This window comes from Pseudophryne corroboree, chromosome 2, assembly GCF_028390025.1.
Source record: "Pseudophryne corroboree isolate aPseCor3 chromosome 2, aPseCor3.hap2, whole genome shotgun sequence".
In the NCBI taxonomy this organism is placed as follows: domain Eukaryota; kingdom Metazoa; phylum Chordata; class Amphibia; order Anura; family Myobatrachidae; genus Pseudophryne; species Pseudophryne corroboree.
In genome coordinates, this window is record NC_086445.1 from 625205949 (window position 1) to 625223506 (window position 17558).

General features: G+C 36.6%; 1 protein-coding gene across 1 annotated transcript in view; it reads left to right on the forward strand.

Moving 5' to 3' along the window:
• Positions 1 to 1254: 1254 nt before the first annotated feature.
• HNF1B (HNF1 homeobox B) overlaps positions 1255 to 17558 on the forward strand; it is a 155120-nt gene continuing 138816 nt past the window's right edge. Inside the window, exon 1 of the mRNA XM_063954842.1 lies at positions 1255 to 1755. Coding sequence (XP_063810912.1) covers positions 1418 to 1755 — 338 coding nt within the window. The 5' untranslated portion in view covers positions 1255 to 1417. The remainder of the gene's footprint in view (positions 1756 to 17558) is intronic.

A 17558-nucleotide genomic window follows, 5' to 3' on the forward strand; every position in this document is an offset into this window, starting at 1 on the left:
ATGGATAACAGGACATTTTAGTGATGAATCCCTGTGTGACAAAATAAGAGAATCTGCTCTCATACACTACTGAGCAACTCTGCACTATTTGTAATTACTGTATATGTAGGAAATAAGTAGCTACAATGTCAGTGATAATATAAGATTACCTCTATAGGACAGACAGGTGACATTGGCTGCCACTGTGTTCAAGTTATCAATTGTTTGCTAGGGAGAAAAAATCAATGTGCATTGTTAGGATGATTCTACTCTATAATAGGTGCAGACACTGGAAAGGTCAGAGTAAGAAACTGCCAATAGGGTCATCTCTTCACTTTGCACTTTCTAGTCACAATGCGCTTAGAATAGAATTGATGTCCTAGGGGGTATTGTTTCAGCTATCCGTTTGAACATGGTGTATGCCAGGATAACAGCATTACTGATAACCTGATTAAAGGAAACTAAATCATTGAGAAAACAATATCACTATTTATACTCTATTGCCACTTATATACAGGTCTAACAAGTATATTATATCTACATGCACAGTATACCTACATATAGCTATACAGACACAATACGCTATGTTCAGTGGACTTTTTATCCCAATAAAAAGAATTCAGCCGTTTAAAGAAAAACCCCACAAGCTATACACCAACCTCGGCCACCATCCCATGCGATAATATTCCCCTGCAGGAGAAGGTGAGTGTGGCAGCTGCCCCTAGGAGAGCAAGCAGCAGGCACAAGAATACACAGCTATTATTTATGTTCCACATCATTTTGTACTGATTATTGTTGGACCATAAACACCTCTGAAAAACATTCTCATAATATGCAGTATTATGTGTGTAAACATATTTCCGTTCTGCCATCACATCAGTGCAAGCCAATTTAAAATAAAATATATATATATATATTTCCCGAGTTTTTGGCAATTTCCTAACACGCATAATATTTATCAGACTCGCAGTAATGTAATGTCCATTCTTTCACCTGCTTATACAGTACATTTACTTAATGAAAATGAAAACGTGTTTCAATTGAGACAATCTGCTGGGAAAGTCGTGAATAAAGTTGTTTCTCTCTCTTTTTGCACTTGGTAGCTTCTTGCTTAACAAGTCCAAAGTTCAAGCAAAGTTTGAGCGATAAACAGAGCCAATAAATGGTTGTGTTGTCACCAGCATAAACAGGGAACCTGAGGCCAGCCTCCATTCTCCTCCTCTCACTGCACCCTGTGTGATTCTGCTGCCGTCCCACTCATTTGCATGTGTTATATTGCCCCACGGAGGGGAGCATGGCTAGTTAGAAGGAGTGGGCCCTTTCTAGGAGGTTTCTCTGCATTTTCTGTAGTAGGCACCAAAAGAACAGGTGTTGTCCCAAGGGGATTTTCTTTTATTTATTTCTTTTCATTTTCCCCTCCCTCCCCTATCCTTGTAAAATGGTCTCCAAATTATCCTCTCTGCAGCAGGAACTACTCAATGCTCTCCTAAATTCTGGAATAACCAAAGACGTACTGATCCAAGCCCTGGAAGATATCATTCCCACACCCAGCTTTGGGGTGAAGCTGGAAAACATGCAGCTGTCTCCCGTGCACGATCCTGACATCAAGCCCGTGTTCCACACACTCACTAATGGGCACCACAAGGGCAAGCTGTCCGGGGACGAGGGTTCGGAGGATGGGGAGGACTTTGACACCCCACCAATTCTCAAGGAACTTCAGTCTCTTAACACAGAGGAGGCGGCCGAGCAAAGAGCTGAAGTGGACAGGATGTTAAGGTGAGGAGGAGAAAACTTCACAATTATTATAATTCTTTTTTGGGGGAAAAAGATTGAATTTTATATTTTTAATAATTAAAACTTTTATTGAGAAATCAGTGACTGCTTTACAGTAAGCACGGGAGTTTGTGTTACTACAGTACAAACGTAATCTTACTACAGGGGCATACATAATATTCAGCCTAGATTTATTTTACGTTTATGAAACAGCCCAATCACTGTGCCACAAACACGGACGCATCTTATAAACTCTTATAGAAAGTTGATATTAAAATACTTAAAATAACAGTAAGTAAAATTATAATATTATCTCTTCTTAGTCAGTTTACCAGGCTTCTGACTTTATGTACATTAAATGAACTTTTCTGGTTTGTAAATTGTACCTTTGGAAAACAAAATGCCTTATTTTCTAGGAAAATTAATAGTCTACAATGTGTGTTATTCCTATTTTCTAGAAACACAGCAGGTATTAGAAATTATATATTGGTAGTGGCTTAAAGAATATGGTTATGTTTTATCTGCATAAACAGCTCCTAATCACAAAGACATAGTAGTAGTAGTAGTAGTAGTAGTAGTAGTAGTAGTAGTAGTAGTAGTAGTAATAATAATAATAATAATAATAATAATAATAATAATAATTCAAGTTCACATTGATTACAATAATACTAGGAATAAAGGCATATTACTTAACTATTATTTCATGTATTAAACTGCACAAATATTTCTATTATTTTCATTAGTCTTCTACTAAATGCATATTTTGATAGTTATGTAGACTGCTTCAGTTTCCTTATATATACATTTAAAGTAGATGAATACCCTTTAAATATAAATTAGGAGTAGTCCGAGTAAAACTATAAATGGTAATACATTTAATTTGTGTAAGAAATTGCTAATTATTGTATAATAAACTGCACACAATTCCACTAATACCTGTGAAAGAAAAAAAGGGGCCTTTAGGTTCCCCTAGTGCAGAACAAATATATACAGAAATATGAACCTTTCCAAAGTTTTGTTTCTTTGTTTATACTTGTTTCTTTAAATGTAGCACGCAATCACTATTTTATATATACTCTTGTATGTTGTCGTAATTGTGTAAACGTTGTAGAGAAAGTTCTTCGGCAGCTGCAGGTGCTGCAGGAATGTAAGTGCTCCAGCAGCAATAATCAGCTACAGTATGTATACACAAAGAAAATGTATCAGATGAATTTCATTCTTTTGTTCTCAGATGCTGCTTATTTGTTCGTAACCAATAATATAAAACCTTAGTTGAATACTTTCTTATCATTTTCTAACGCCTCACATAATTATATACTAAATAACTCTAGTGCCTACTTATTTGTATCTGCTTTATACATAAGTGAGGTTGAGACAGTCAGTACCTGGTATGAAGTTTTTCGTTCATTGTGATTATATAGGATTAATAATTTTCAATGAACGTTCTGTATGCTGCGATTCATTAATTTAACCAGAAACTATGCTCAGTATTTTTTATTAATTGATGTAAAAGGAAGTTGCACTAAAATAAAATAAAACACGTACATAATAAAAACCCCAGCAACAGATGAATCATGTTTTGTTGGTGTTTATGCTTTCTCTTTTAAATATTATCTCAATACTTATGTTTTAACTAATGTAATCTTCGACCTGATTAGCAAATGTACATACTGTAATAATGGACAAAGCATTTTTCTAAAATGTATTTATCAGCCTAACATACTGTAAATAAAAGTCAATGTATGCAAAATATCGAATAGGGATTGTTTTCCATATTTCATTATAATTAAACAAAAAGTTACTATTTAAAATATCAGATATGTCGATTTTTTTATTTTAACAATAAACTTCTGATTTATTTTGTGGTGATACGTTTTGTGCACCCAACACTAACTACGAATCAGCAACGACTATGCAGCTAATTTTTAAAACACATAAATCAGAGATTCTAGGTAGAAGATTATTCATGTAATTTAGTTTAGGGTAAATAGGACGGCTTTTCATTCACTCCTACTTGTGGGGTGCTGAGTGAAACTAATACATCATAGCGGAGATTAATAGCGTGGGACTGAGTTATGCATGGAGGCGTGCATGGATACTGTACGTACATGCGCAATGCGCAGAGTAATGCGCATGCCTCCTCTGTGCGGTACCACTTTGGTGTGTGTGTAGTACACATTTGCCACACAATGAGCTGCTTAGATGAGAAGTGCATTATCACTTGTAAATGCGCTAGAAAGCTGCAATTGTGAAGTTACATACTTATTAAGAAACAAAAAAAAAAAAAGTTGAACACTGGGGGCATTTAGGAAGCGTGCGTCTTCGTAGGTGTATGTACAGTATATAGCTGTAGAGATTATTACACGCATTGCTTTTAGCCTGATGAATGAAGCTTCATAAAATAAAAATAATAATAATAATAATAATAATAATAATAATAAATAGCACACATAATCATTAATGGGTTAATAATAATGATTGCCTTTACACTATGAAACTTACTTAGAGTGCACTGTAAACTTTTTCAATGCCAGGATTACAAATGTATGTGTTCTATGAGTCACACAAGAAGCACCACTACTGCAATGACCATTATAAGCAGTCACTCCCTTTAGACAAGTACTGTAGTTGTGCACGTGGAATGAAATGTGTACATTCTACATTTTGATGGTCATAGTTGTATGTTCTGTACTCACTGTATACGGTATATGTAGCTATACCACTGTGTTTTTGAACTTTAGGTTAAACAGTAAAAAAAAATAAAAAAATATGGTAGGCTAACCGGCTCTTGAGAAAAAATAACCCTAGTGTATATGTGCATGCATTAGGGAATATAGATTGCAATAAGCCCCACTGGGGGACTGATGTGAATGACTGAATATTCTCTGTAAAGTGCTGCGTAATATGTGAGCATTACATAAATAACTGGTAATAAATAAATCATATTTAAACATACAGGCAAAGTTGTATTCATCAGTTAGTTAATGTAACGCAAAACTTATCACATGTCATTTGGCATACCACAGGGAGCTACTTTAATTAGTAAAGGACAAATTAGGGATGCAAATTTCCATTGTAGGGTAATTTATTAAGACTGTAACAAGATGCATAAACCTGCAAATATAATTTAAATATTGGTACATTTATATAATATATTAAATACATGTATATGTTAACTACATAATAATGTATCAATAGTAATATAAAATATTTATTTTCTTCACGTTTTATATATATATGTATATATATATATATATATATATATACATGCTATTTTCTTTGAAAACCTCAAGCAGGAACATTACATATAGCAGAATAACTCTACCAGTTATTTTTACGTGGTGGTCTAAAGCAATGGAAATAGCCTATAGTATGTGGATTTAGTATATGTTAAGGCATATACTGTTGAAGGCATAATCAAGGGAAGGATCCCATTAAATCATTATTACATTTGTGAAGGTTTGTCAGACACATTTAGGAATTACCTTACCAATCAATGGAATACTACATCCAGCCTGTTGGAGCCAGTTGAAAGGTATTTTTGTAGACATTGCAGTATATATTATGATATAGTTATATACAAAACTAAGGTATTTTCTTTGTAAAGCTTTTGCTTCTTAAAAAAAATGTAGATACCACATATTCTTTCATCCTTGCTTTGAATTTAGTTTTCTGAAGATATTATTTGTTCATTGTATGGCATATTACATCTGTATCATATTTTAATACTGTATGTTACATTGTTTACCAAGAGATGGAGATGTCATTTGTATAAAATAAATTTTTCTACAAATTAAGATAAAAATAAGAATATGCCTAGGATCTACATAGCGTTTCGCAAATTAAGTAAATAATCTGATTTTAAATTGTTCATTTTAATCTGATATAGGATTTGACATAAGCAGTATAAACAACAACACTATGGGTTTAATATACCATATTATCTACAGAATATTTTTACTATTTGTCTTATAGATTTATATTGTAGATTCCTGTGTCTGCTATTGGGCATGGCTGGGCATAGACTAAACATAGAAACGTATTCTCCTGCTTTTCTAGATAAATGTTCTTCATTACCAAAGAACGCCAAAGTATATTATCCTTTTACCTGTTATAGAGTAAAGTGACTTAAGGTGATTGTTGTATAATTATAACTATGCACAAATTATATGTATAATTTTTTACATTTTATATTATTTCATGTTGTATTTTTAAAGACAATACAATATAGCTAAGAAATAATGTGCCTATACTGGTCAAGTTAATACTATCAGTACAATGGCTTATTTTTACCCCACCAATGCTGAGCAGAAGTTAATTTATTGCTTACCTAATTGATTCAATGTAGGGGAGTCTGTAGCTTGAAAATCTCTTCTCTGCTAAATATTTACTGCAAGATTTATGGTAGTTGAGTCTTGCTCATGAAGCCCTTAGATGGAGATCCATTTTTCAGTCATAACATTTTCATAAACATGATATTAATATACAATATTTTAATGCAGTTGATGAAAGGTTGTTGTTCCCATCAGTAGATATTCCACCAATAAAATAAATGTTATACAGAATAATAGGTACTAAAAACAATAGGGAAGAAGCTCATCTATTCTTAAAAATAATGGATCAACTCCTGGAAGTCTGTAAACCCTGGTAAAGCACCAAGTAGCCATGAAATTCCACAGTAATTTGCTCTTTCACCATGGTAATTTGAAGCTTTTTTTTGTAGGGCCTTTCTGGAATCAAGTTCATACCACAGTCAAGTCCCTGCTGTCCAGCATTACTCTGTGTTTACCTTAGTATTACTGGGAGAGTTTAGTAAATAACCTCTTGAATAGGAGTTATAGCTATGAATGCCTGTGTGTATTTATTTAATTGGCATAAAAGAACCTGTATGTGTTATATATTAAGCAGACCTTGACTAGCAACTCCTCCACTGGCGTTTCATCTGAGCGATCTTAACACAGACCGCTCAGCACACATCTCTCACCCCGCTCAGCACAGCGCGATGTGCTGAGCGAGGGGGAAAGCCGACGGGGGGCCGCTCACTTCACACAACGGTGAGTGAGCGACCCGCTAGATTGAGCCTGCATGCAGCTCAATCTAGCATCGGCGATAGCGATGCGCGGGGCCGCGCATCGCTATCGCTGGAGGGCATACACACGGCAGATCCGTGCTTAAAATCTAAGCAATCTAGCAAGATTGCTTAGATTTTAAGCACGGATCTCTCCGTGTGTACTCCCCTTTATATCAATTAAACAATTTTGTTTTAGGTAGAATAAAAATGTGACACCTGTAGATAAAAAAAAACCTGTAAACCTTGAAGAAAAATAACCAGAGACTGAGAGAATTTACAGTACTGTAAAGTAAAATTACATTATGCTTATTTTTGCTTTACACTGCCATGGGTGACCCTCCAGCAGCCACGGAACTACACATCCCAGTATCAGGGCCGGTTCTGGCGCTCTGTGCGCCCCGGGCGGCAATAGGGGGCGTGGCTTTATACAGGGGGCGTGGTCATTTACGCCCCCTGTAAAGACTAAAATGATGTGCGGAGCGCGATGACGTCATCGCGCACCGCACAGCAAAGGTCCTCTCCACGAAGGTACACTAGACGCGTAGCGTCTAGTTCCCTTCGTGGAGAGGACCTTTGCTGTGCGGTGCGCGATGACGTCATCGCGCACCGCACAGTAAAGGACCTCTCCACGAAGGGAAACTAGACGCGTACGCGTCTAGTTTCCCTTCACAGCGGCAGGGGCCAGCGGCAGCAGGGGGGCAGCGGGCAGCGGGGGGCACACAGCAGCAGCGGATCTTGCCCTGGTGCGGCGCCCTGCGCCCTCCGGAAGGCAGCGCCCCGGGCAAAAGTCCTGCTTGCCCGTGGCAAGATCCACTACAGCCCAGTATGCCCTGCTAGTTTTGCTATTAAGGCATGCTAAAACTGAGGCAAGGCATGCTGGGATGTGTAGTTCCACAGCAGCTGGAGGGCTGCAGGTTGAAGACCCATGCGGGCCACATTATATGCAGCATGTTTTGTATGGTTACTATACAGATCTATCCATAGTCCCCTATTTAATTACTGCTTTCAATTATATGTTTGAAATGCAGAGATTAATATGTACTATAAAGTTTCTATAAAATAAAATACATACTTTACACAGTTTGTTTTAGGTTTTTTTTACAGTTTGATTTAGTTATCACTAAATTTTTATAATAAAAACATAATATAGAGCCATATTTAATTCATACAGATTATGTTTCATGGTAATATAATCTTTTCTAATATTTTTTTTGGGGAAAGGAACATATTTCTATTAAGCTGACAAACTCACTGTTTGGATGGCAGTATTATTTATGATCTCATGGTGAATATTGCCCCCATCTTTTATATACAGTTTGATAGAGGTCTGAGGAATGTCCCTCTGTAGCGCATGGATGGGCGCACACACATGCAGGACGTCATAAAGTACACATTGTTGCTAGACTGGCATTAGGTTTCCAGCAGTAACCTGTCTGTACAGGATGCTCTGGCTATGCGCTGTACTCTTGCATAAATGTTTTAATGTACTAATGACTCATTTATAAGTGGGAAAAACCAGTGGAATTGCATACAGCAGTTTTTCCCTCAAACCTGGTGCTTACGGAACCCTACCAGTGCATGGTTTCCAGATCATCTAGCTGGAGCACAGGTGTGTTAATTGACTAACACAATAGAGTTACAGGTGGTACTAATTAATCCTGAGGATACCTTGAAAACATGCTCTGTTAATCCAGGTACACACTATATGATATATCATAACAGTATAGTGTTTTGATGTAGATCGGAACAATATATACTGTATTGTATAAATTGTATAGTGTGTGTACACAAAATCCATCATTCCCCAATGTATCTTCCCATCTGATACAATCTTCCAACATGATATGTTGTGTCCTCGTTTTGAAGATTGTGTGTACACTTTTTATTGTGTGTTCTGTGATTTACTGAAATTTAAATGACTGTTGCATGGTTTGTTATATAGTATAATGTGGGGTACCATGAAGACCGAATATGACAAACACTGGCAAACAGCAATTCATACAGAAATCATCTATTGCTTGATTGAACGATCAGCTCAACAAATAGGCAGTCTGAATTAACCATCTTAGGCAGCTTTTTTTGGTTGGAGGTGAAACATTCTTAAATAACAATATATAGGAGCGCAAACTGAGCACCTAAACGTGTCTTCCTTCCAATGTTGTACTAGCTGCTTTTTGTGCAGATTACCTTTCAGATATCTGTCTTGTCAAGTGACTGTCTCTCTTCTGGATGCATGATTTGGTCTTCCTCTTTGCTTCCATGTGGTTACACTTGTACTGTGAAGTATATGTCTAATACCTAAATTTAGCCTTTGTCACACCTCTATTACTTTAGTCCCTAATGCTTTTGGTTTGGTAAAAATAAAATGTTTTCACATTAACTTAAGCATGTAAGCCTGCTAAGATAAGAAGGTTTGATGCTTAAATGCAAGCAATCACTGTTTGATGTCGTTCAGTAAACCTAGACAAGAAATAGGTGCATTGGTCTGCATTTATAGGGAATGAGCAACATTTATCCCTCCAGGACAGAATTCACTAACAGAATTTTAATTCACCACAACTAATTGACTCGCCTGGGGCTATCCTATTAGCCCCGCTGCCTGCACGTTTTGGGGATTTTGTTTTGCCTGTCCCAGGCAGATGAAACCAAATCTCCAATAAGTATTTTTTCCATGATTACTGCCACAAAAACATATAGGTCCGCTATGTGTTTCCATGCGACAGCAGGTCATTTTTTGCACTGAAAAAAATGGGCTATAATTGGATAGCCCGATAATGACCATCAGGCAAAAATTGCCATAAAAATTAATTTTTTCCATGCTAAAAATTACCAAAAGCTAATAGGATACCCTCCTAATTCTGAGCTAGACAAATGGACAGTTGATCAATCATGTTTTAAGTACATATGTCTACAGTTTAAGTGCTAAGATTTAGGCTTCAGTCACACAGCTTTATATTTAATTGTTTATTAGGGGATCACATTCCACTGACATGTTATACTGCATTATTAGGAAAATAGTATTTTTTTTTTAAATATATTTTTTATAGTAAGTCAAGAGGGATCAGGTCAGCAGTCGGAATACAGATGCCAGAATACCGACACTGCTTGGAATACCAACGCCAAGATCCTGACATGGATCTGAATGCTGGTGCTGGGATCCCAAATACCGGGATCCCAAACAAATGTCTAGGGTAAGGGATTAGGGATAGTATGCTCACCACTTTGGTGTCGGGATGGCGCTGTTGGTATTCTGACTGCCGGCATCCAAAACGCCATGATCCCGATACCATCCCTAAATATACAAGTACACAATGTACAGGTGAAACACATGCATACAATTGCATATAAATTTAACAGAGGGGAATGTTCAATTCAATGCAAGCTGCCATCGCATTTATCTGCCAGTTACAATAGGCAGATTCTGATTCCTCCGTAGGCTGCAAGCAGAATCTGCCTTCTGCAGGTGATGCACAGAAGCCACTGGGATCTGATCCATTAGCATCCACATCTAATGGATTCTGCCCCAGAGAGGTGCAAACACAAAGAAAGAGAAGGATACATTTGGGAAGGAGGGGTATACATATTCCGCAGCACTTTACAAAACCATATTTAGTCCCTTACTTCAGTCCTTGCCCCAGTGAGTTTACAACCTATATTCCCTACCATATGTACACAAACACTTAAAAAATTTTTTTTCAGAAGCCACTTAACCAACAATATGTTTTTTTTGCGGAAGGAAATCAGAGTGGAACACACACTTCATGCAGATAGGTTCTTGGTTGGGATTGAACCCAAAACCTTCTGTGAGACAGCAAGCTAAGCATTGCACCACCATGGTTCCCGGTAAAATGCATTTGTGAGCTGTTAAACTGTACTCACAAATATTTTCTAATTTTTTATTAGATTTTTTTTTCATCTTTTTTAAAATGTGGTTTCTGTTGTTTTCTTAGGAATTGTGTTGTTGACTACTACAATTATTTAGTTTTTCCTTGCTAACATTAAAAGTCAGTAATTAGAATTCTGCTTCTGCTGTGTCTTACAGCTTGGAAATGTATGCTGTCACCATAGACCACCAAGTTAGTGTCAGCAGAAATATGTGATTTGTATTGGATTGTTCCTTCTCAGTGGATCAGGTCCACCAGCTCTCTACTGCTTGTTGACATTGCTAAGAGTAACAGGAGTCCAGAATAGTTTTCCTTTACTTATATAGCACCTAAATATGCAGCACTTTACAGGGAATATTTAATCATTTGTATCACTCTCTGCCTCATTGGAGCTTACAGACTAAATTGTCAACCACATGAACACTCGCATATACTAAGGTTAATTTTTGACAGAAGCCAATTAACCTAGCAGTAGGTTTTTGGAATGTGGGACGAAACCAGAGCACCCGGAAGAAACCCTTGCAAGCATGTTGAGAACATACAATTGCCGCACAAGTGCGCAGGTTAGAATTTAACCATGGTGTAACCGCGAGGTGACTGGTGACATGGCTCCTTTACTACCTTGGGGTTGTCGGCCTGGTCACATTCTAGATTGTCTTTGATTCTCACATATATTGTTATGTCCTAAACAATTATATTAACTAATTAGAGCTCTTTCATTGAATGGAATGTACATTACAAAGTGTATTAATGCTAATCTGGTCGCACATAGTGTATTGTTATCGCTTCAGTCGGCAAGCTGAAGATCACCCCTTCTAAAGCATTGTGACTGAAGGAAGAATGCAAATCCACTGATAGCAATGGTTGACCTGATTTTTCTTGTACAGTCCTTTTGGTGGTGATGCCCTCCGGAGAGATATAAATTGGCAGTGGAAGGATTTTCTGTTAGATTCTTATCCAGCTTTGGCAACCTTTTTTTTAAAACGACGATCATGTAATTAATGTTGATTTTTATTAAGATACTTCCTTTATGACATTACATTCATTTGTGAGGATCATTAATAATAATAATAATAAATAAATCATTAATGGGGTTCATAAAGGAGGCTTACCATCACAATGTCAAAAGTGACTTTGTAGACAATAGAATCCTGATATGTTTAATATGCTACTTACAGTATTTTAACTGTGTGGGCATTCAAATTTGAATCACAATTCTAAAGTGGAATGTTTAAAGTTATAATGGGAGCACTGTTAAAATGCTTTAAGCAGCATTTATACCATGTTAGGATTCCAGAGCTGGCTTTCAGGTGTCTTCAGAGCCACTGTCAATACTGTGACTGTAGTGTAGACAGCCAGATTGCATCCCTTAAAGTGGAACACTTACAGTAGCTGTTGTGAGCTGAAACAGCAGTTTGGCATATTGCATACATGCAGAAAGACAGGGTGCTTGCACATGATAAATGATATCCTAAGTCTTGTGTTTCTCTATTATTATTTACAGAACCAGTGGTTGCCAATAAGTTGTTGTTGTTGTTGTTTTCCCTCAAATGCTTCAATTTGATGTCTGTGGAAGTAAATATTTGCCAACATATTCTGCTTATTGTACGGCAGGTGCTTTTTTGTAAAAAAATAATAAAAAAAAATAAGGATTTACTTCACTTGGGGGTCAGGGCAGGCTACTAGCTTTTCAGCTCCGACTCTATGAAACTCACTTTCCCGCACAGTTCAAGAGGCCTCAACTAAAACATTCAAATACAGACTTAAGACTTACCTGTTTATTGGTGCGTTTAATTACTGTCCCTTTAGTTCCTAAAAGAAGAAAATATCACCCAGATACATATAGCTCTCTTTTTTGTACGCTATTAATACTTTTATTTTATATGTTGTTGTTTTTTTTGTTTTTTGTTTTTAAATGCAAATGTAAAGCACTTTGAATCCCATTGGGTGAAAAGGGCTATATAAATATTATTGTGGCGATGATGGTTATTATTATTACAGGTTGAGTATCCCTTATCCAAAATGCTTGGGACCAGAGGTATTTTGGATATCGGATTTTTCCGTATTTTGGAATAATTGCATACCATAATGAGATATCATGGTGTTGGGACCTAAATCTAAGCACAGAATGCATTTATGTTACATATACACCTTATACACACAGCCTGAAGGTCATTTTAGCCAATATTTTTTATAACTTTGTGCATTAAACAAAGTGTGTCTACATTCACACAATTCATTTATGTTTCATATACACCTTATACACACAGCCTGAAGGTCATTTAATACAATATTTTTAATAACTTTGTGTATTAAACAAAGGTTGTGTACATTGAGCCATCAAAAAATAAAGGTTTCACTATTTCACTCTCACTCAAAAAAGTCCGTATTTCGGAATATTCCGTATTTCGGAATATTTGGATATGGGATACTCAACCTGTATTATTATTATTATTTGTGTTGTGTTAATTTCTTATGAACCACTCCTGCAAGTGATAAGATTCACTGGGTTTATCTATCAACAACTTTCCCATAGTACCATCACAACCCTTTTTATAAATAACATAAATAATGAATAAAAAATAATTTTACCATTTTAGTATTTGGAATAAAGCATTGTTTTTATTAGGCAATAGGTATGATATATATATATATATATATATATATATATATATATATATATATATTTATTTATTAGTTAAACTAAAAGCCCAATCTTTCTTAGTATACATTTTTTGTTTTATGTTGCCATTAGTGCTTCATTTTTAGAAATAGGTATAGAAAGTCACTTTACTATAGGACTGGAAGGTGCACAGTTTTCCCCATAAAAGCATGGGGATCAGTGTTGATGCCTGACTCCGCTATAGTGGTGTGTAATTTAAGGCCTTATTGCATTGAGAGAGAGTGTGCACTCTTCCTCAAAATACGGAAAACACCCAGTAATTCATCTGCGCTGCTATCTCATGTAAAAAGCTTTCTTGCTAAATGTATTTTGCATTTACTTGCAAAAGTGAGTTTTCTTATATGCCTAATTCATACTCAGCGAGCAATGCCTCACTCCACCCAACTCCTCCCATCAGCTGGTGCTAAGTAGTATGGTCACTTGCAAACCCTACATTTCACAAAAGCATGTGCTACAGCTTCCATTCATATCTACAGTTTCCATTCATATGGTTCACAAATGACTTTTTATTAATGAATATAAGGAGAAAATGTGTTTCAAATTATTATTATTTTTAAAATTAATTTTAATTATTATTATTTTTTTAAATAGATTTATAGCAATATCTTTCAGACACTTTACTTTTGTTTGGCTCCAGCACCAGTATAGCTAGAATACGTCTCTTTTTATTTTATTATAATTTATGCCATGTTAAGACAGAGCAACTCCTGATGTACTGTAGTATGCTCATTGGGAGGCCAGCAGACCAGGACTGGCTGGATGGTGTTACATGTAGTGATTGTGAATATTTATCTATTTAGCATTACATAGGGACACACACATATATATGTGAATTTAGAATTACATTATCTAAGGTCAATCACTGGACACACATTCATGTTAAATGAACATTTGGTTATTTTCTACATAAATCCTACGGTGTGTTGTGTTTGATCATAAAAAAACAACCATACAAATGTGTGTTACAGGTGTACTGTATGCTTAAGTAAAATAAGGGCTCATTTCATAATGTATATCAAAATTAATGTATCGACATGTGTGAAATAAAGTTTTACTCTCACGGTGTGCGTGTCCTGTTTTTATTTGGGTATTTTTTTTTCAGTAGAACTACAGGTACCAGCAGGCCCATTTTTCTCCCACATGCTGGTACTTGTGGTTCTCCAAGTACCAGCTTGCGGGGGAGGCTTGCTGGGACTTGTAGTACTACTGGAAAAAACAATATTCTTTCATTTTTTCAAAAGGCTATCAGCCCCCCATCCGCAGCCCTTGGATGGGGGGACAGCCTCGGGCTTCACCCCTGGCCCTTGGGTGGCTGGAGGGGGGGGACCCCTTGATTGAAGGGGTCCCCACTCCTCCAGGGTACCCTGGCCAGGGGTGACTAGTTGCGTATTTAATGCCACGGCCGCAGGGCGCTGTATAAAAGTGACCCCCGGCTGTGGCATTATCTACCCAGCTAGTGGAGCCCGATGCTGGTGTTAAAAATACGGGGGACCGCTACACTTTTTGTCCCCCATATTTTTTGTACCAGCACCAGGCGCAGAGCCCGGTGCTGGTTTTAAAAATACGGGGGATCCCATGTCAGTTTTCCCCCCGGATTTTTAGAACCTGGACCGGCTCGAAGAGCCCAAGGCTGGTTATGCTTAGGAGGGGGGACCCCACGCATTTTTTTTTCTGATCTTTACCATTCCATTAAAAAATAATAATAATAATAATATTTTAAAAAATATATAAATAATACTTGTGCCTCCAAAATAGACAAACCAAGTACATAATCCCTTCTAATATAAATAGATATGCTATTACCAATTAAAAAAACACAAAAAAACATGTTTTTAAATTTTTTTATTAGATTCCGCCAGCAAAGTGTGGCGGATTGAAAATGACGAATTTACTGTCTAAAAGCACTGTTGTCGAATTTACAATCTTCAATTGAATATACTTTTGTCGAATTGCCGCATTTGTACCATTGCAGAAATGTCGAATTTGACAAATGTCGAATTTCAAAAAGTCGAATATTGAAAGTCACTTTTTTTTGACGAAAAGTACTGAATTGCATTGTCGATTTTTTTTTTTGGGCGAAAATGTCCCGTTTTTCGACATTTTCGGGAATTCGACCGCAATTGCATATACCCCATAATGGTTGAAGGGGAAATATATCAAACCTTAAAGAGAGATAAAGTGGAAAAGTTGGCCATAGCTACCAATCAGCTTCTAGCTATAATTTATCTTGCACAGTCTATAATATTCTAGAAAGAGAAAAGAAGACTATCTTGGGGGCACTCTTTGAAATATAAATAGGGCCAGATATACCCTCATGACGGTGAGACAGTAGAAGCAATGTACCATGGCATACTGATCATCTTTTTTACTCTTTCCTTTTTTCTCTCTATACCAACTATTTATGTCGGGCTACTAATGAGCGCATAAGATACCATATAAATATGATGGGCATTCTGCATCTCTCAACACTGTGTATATACCATTTGGGCAAATTTTGAATTTTTATAATTATACATGTGTTTGAGAATATAGGAGCTGACGTTCGGTAAATCAATACCTATTCATGATATGGTTGTTTAAACAGTGAGAGATCATAATTGGTTATAAAAAAATCTGAATAAAAATAATTAAAACAAGCTCCTCGGTGAGCAATCAGTGTTCTCTGAACCAATAAGCTCCAAAGTGAGCAATCAGTGTTCTTTGAACTCCTTGTGATAGACAAGTGATCCCAAGGTGTATATGAATAAACCTGTGTGTGTGTTTATATATTTTTCCTTTTCAAATTCCTATTAATTTTAAAGATACAATTAAAGGTTATATTTTAATGATACCTAAGGGTATATCTGGCCCTATTTATATTTCAAAGAGTGCCCCCAAGATAGAGTCTTCTTTTCTCTTTCTAGAATATTTGGTTTTCTGACTCTGGGGAGCAACACCAACCCTGTATTATGGTGAATCTACCCGAGTAATCATAGGTATTTGGTTTTCTTTAAAGAATTAACCCCCCTCGTGTGTTCATTTTGTGTGTAACTGTGTCATCCAGGCACAAACAAGGGGGTATCTTGTTGCGGATCATCACAAATGTTTCTTCCTACAGTCTATAATATGAAAGTTAGAAGCTGTATCACTATATTTAGGTTTGATGCATCTCCCCCTGCAAATAATACAATCAGTAACATAGCAAATCAAGCTGAACATGATACCAGTAATAATTTGCTTTTACTTCCTGAAATGTGCTCGGTACTTTGGGGCCGGATGTGATAGAGTGCGAGGCGGCCGGAGCCCTGAGATCTCGGCCAAACTCGGACATTTTTTTAAAGCAGCAAACATTTACAAGGCAAAACTAGGCTGTCTTGCACTCCATTACACCCGGCCCTTGATCTGAGTTATGTTACCAATAAATGTATCAATTCACTTGTATTCATTTGCATCAGTTTGTGGTATGTATTGACATTCACTGCTTACAGTACCATGGATATCCTAAAGCTTAACTACTTTCTACATGAGTAGAGTCAGTACTAGCTCTTGGCCTTCTTCCACATCACTACAACCATTCTCTACGTAGTTGTATTGTCTTGCTGCTACTTCTTGGTTGTTTGATTTCAGATAATATGATCTGGCTCGCTGTAACAGGCTTGTGCTACAGACACACATTCATATGCCTGATGTTAAACACACTTTATGAAGACAGCACTTCAGAAAGGGTTGGGGCTGAAATGCCGACAGTGGAGTTTCCGATGGCCAGAATACCAAGCGCGACATCCCGCTGTTTAGAAAGCCTAAACCTAACAACCCCCTCTCTCTGCAACCTAAACCTACTTAAATGACTGTTAGAAGCATTGGTTAGTACTTTAGCTCTCTCCAAGCTTTGATAAATCTCCCCCAAAGTAAAAAACAGTCAGCTCCTGTCTTTTAAGTGCTGATTTGTTGGTACTTTATCTCTAGCAAAGCTTTGGTAAATATCCCCTTTTGTTTTATTAATTAATAATTAAAAAAATATTTTAATTGTCACCTGCTTCAATTTTGTAACATATCTAAAAATGTATCATGGTGTCACGGTGTGTAAAATTGACTATGTGCATCTGGTACAAAATACTCTTTATTTATATAGTGCACACATATTCCACAGCGCTTTACAGAGAATATTAGGTCATTAACATCAGTACCT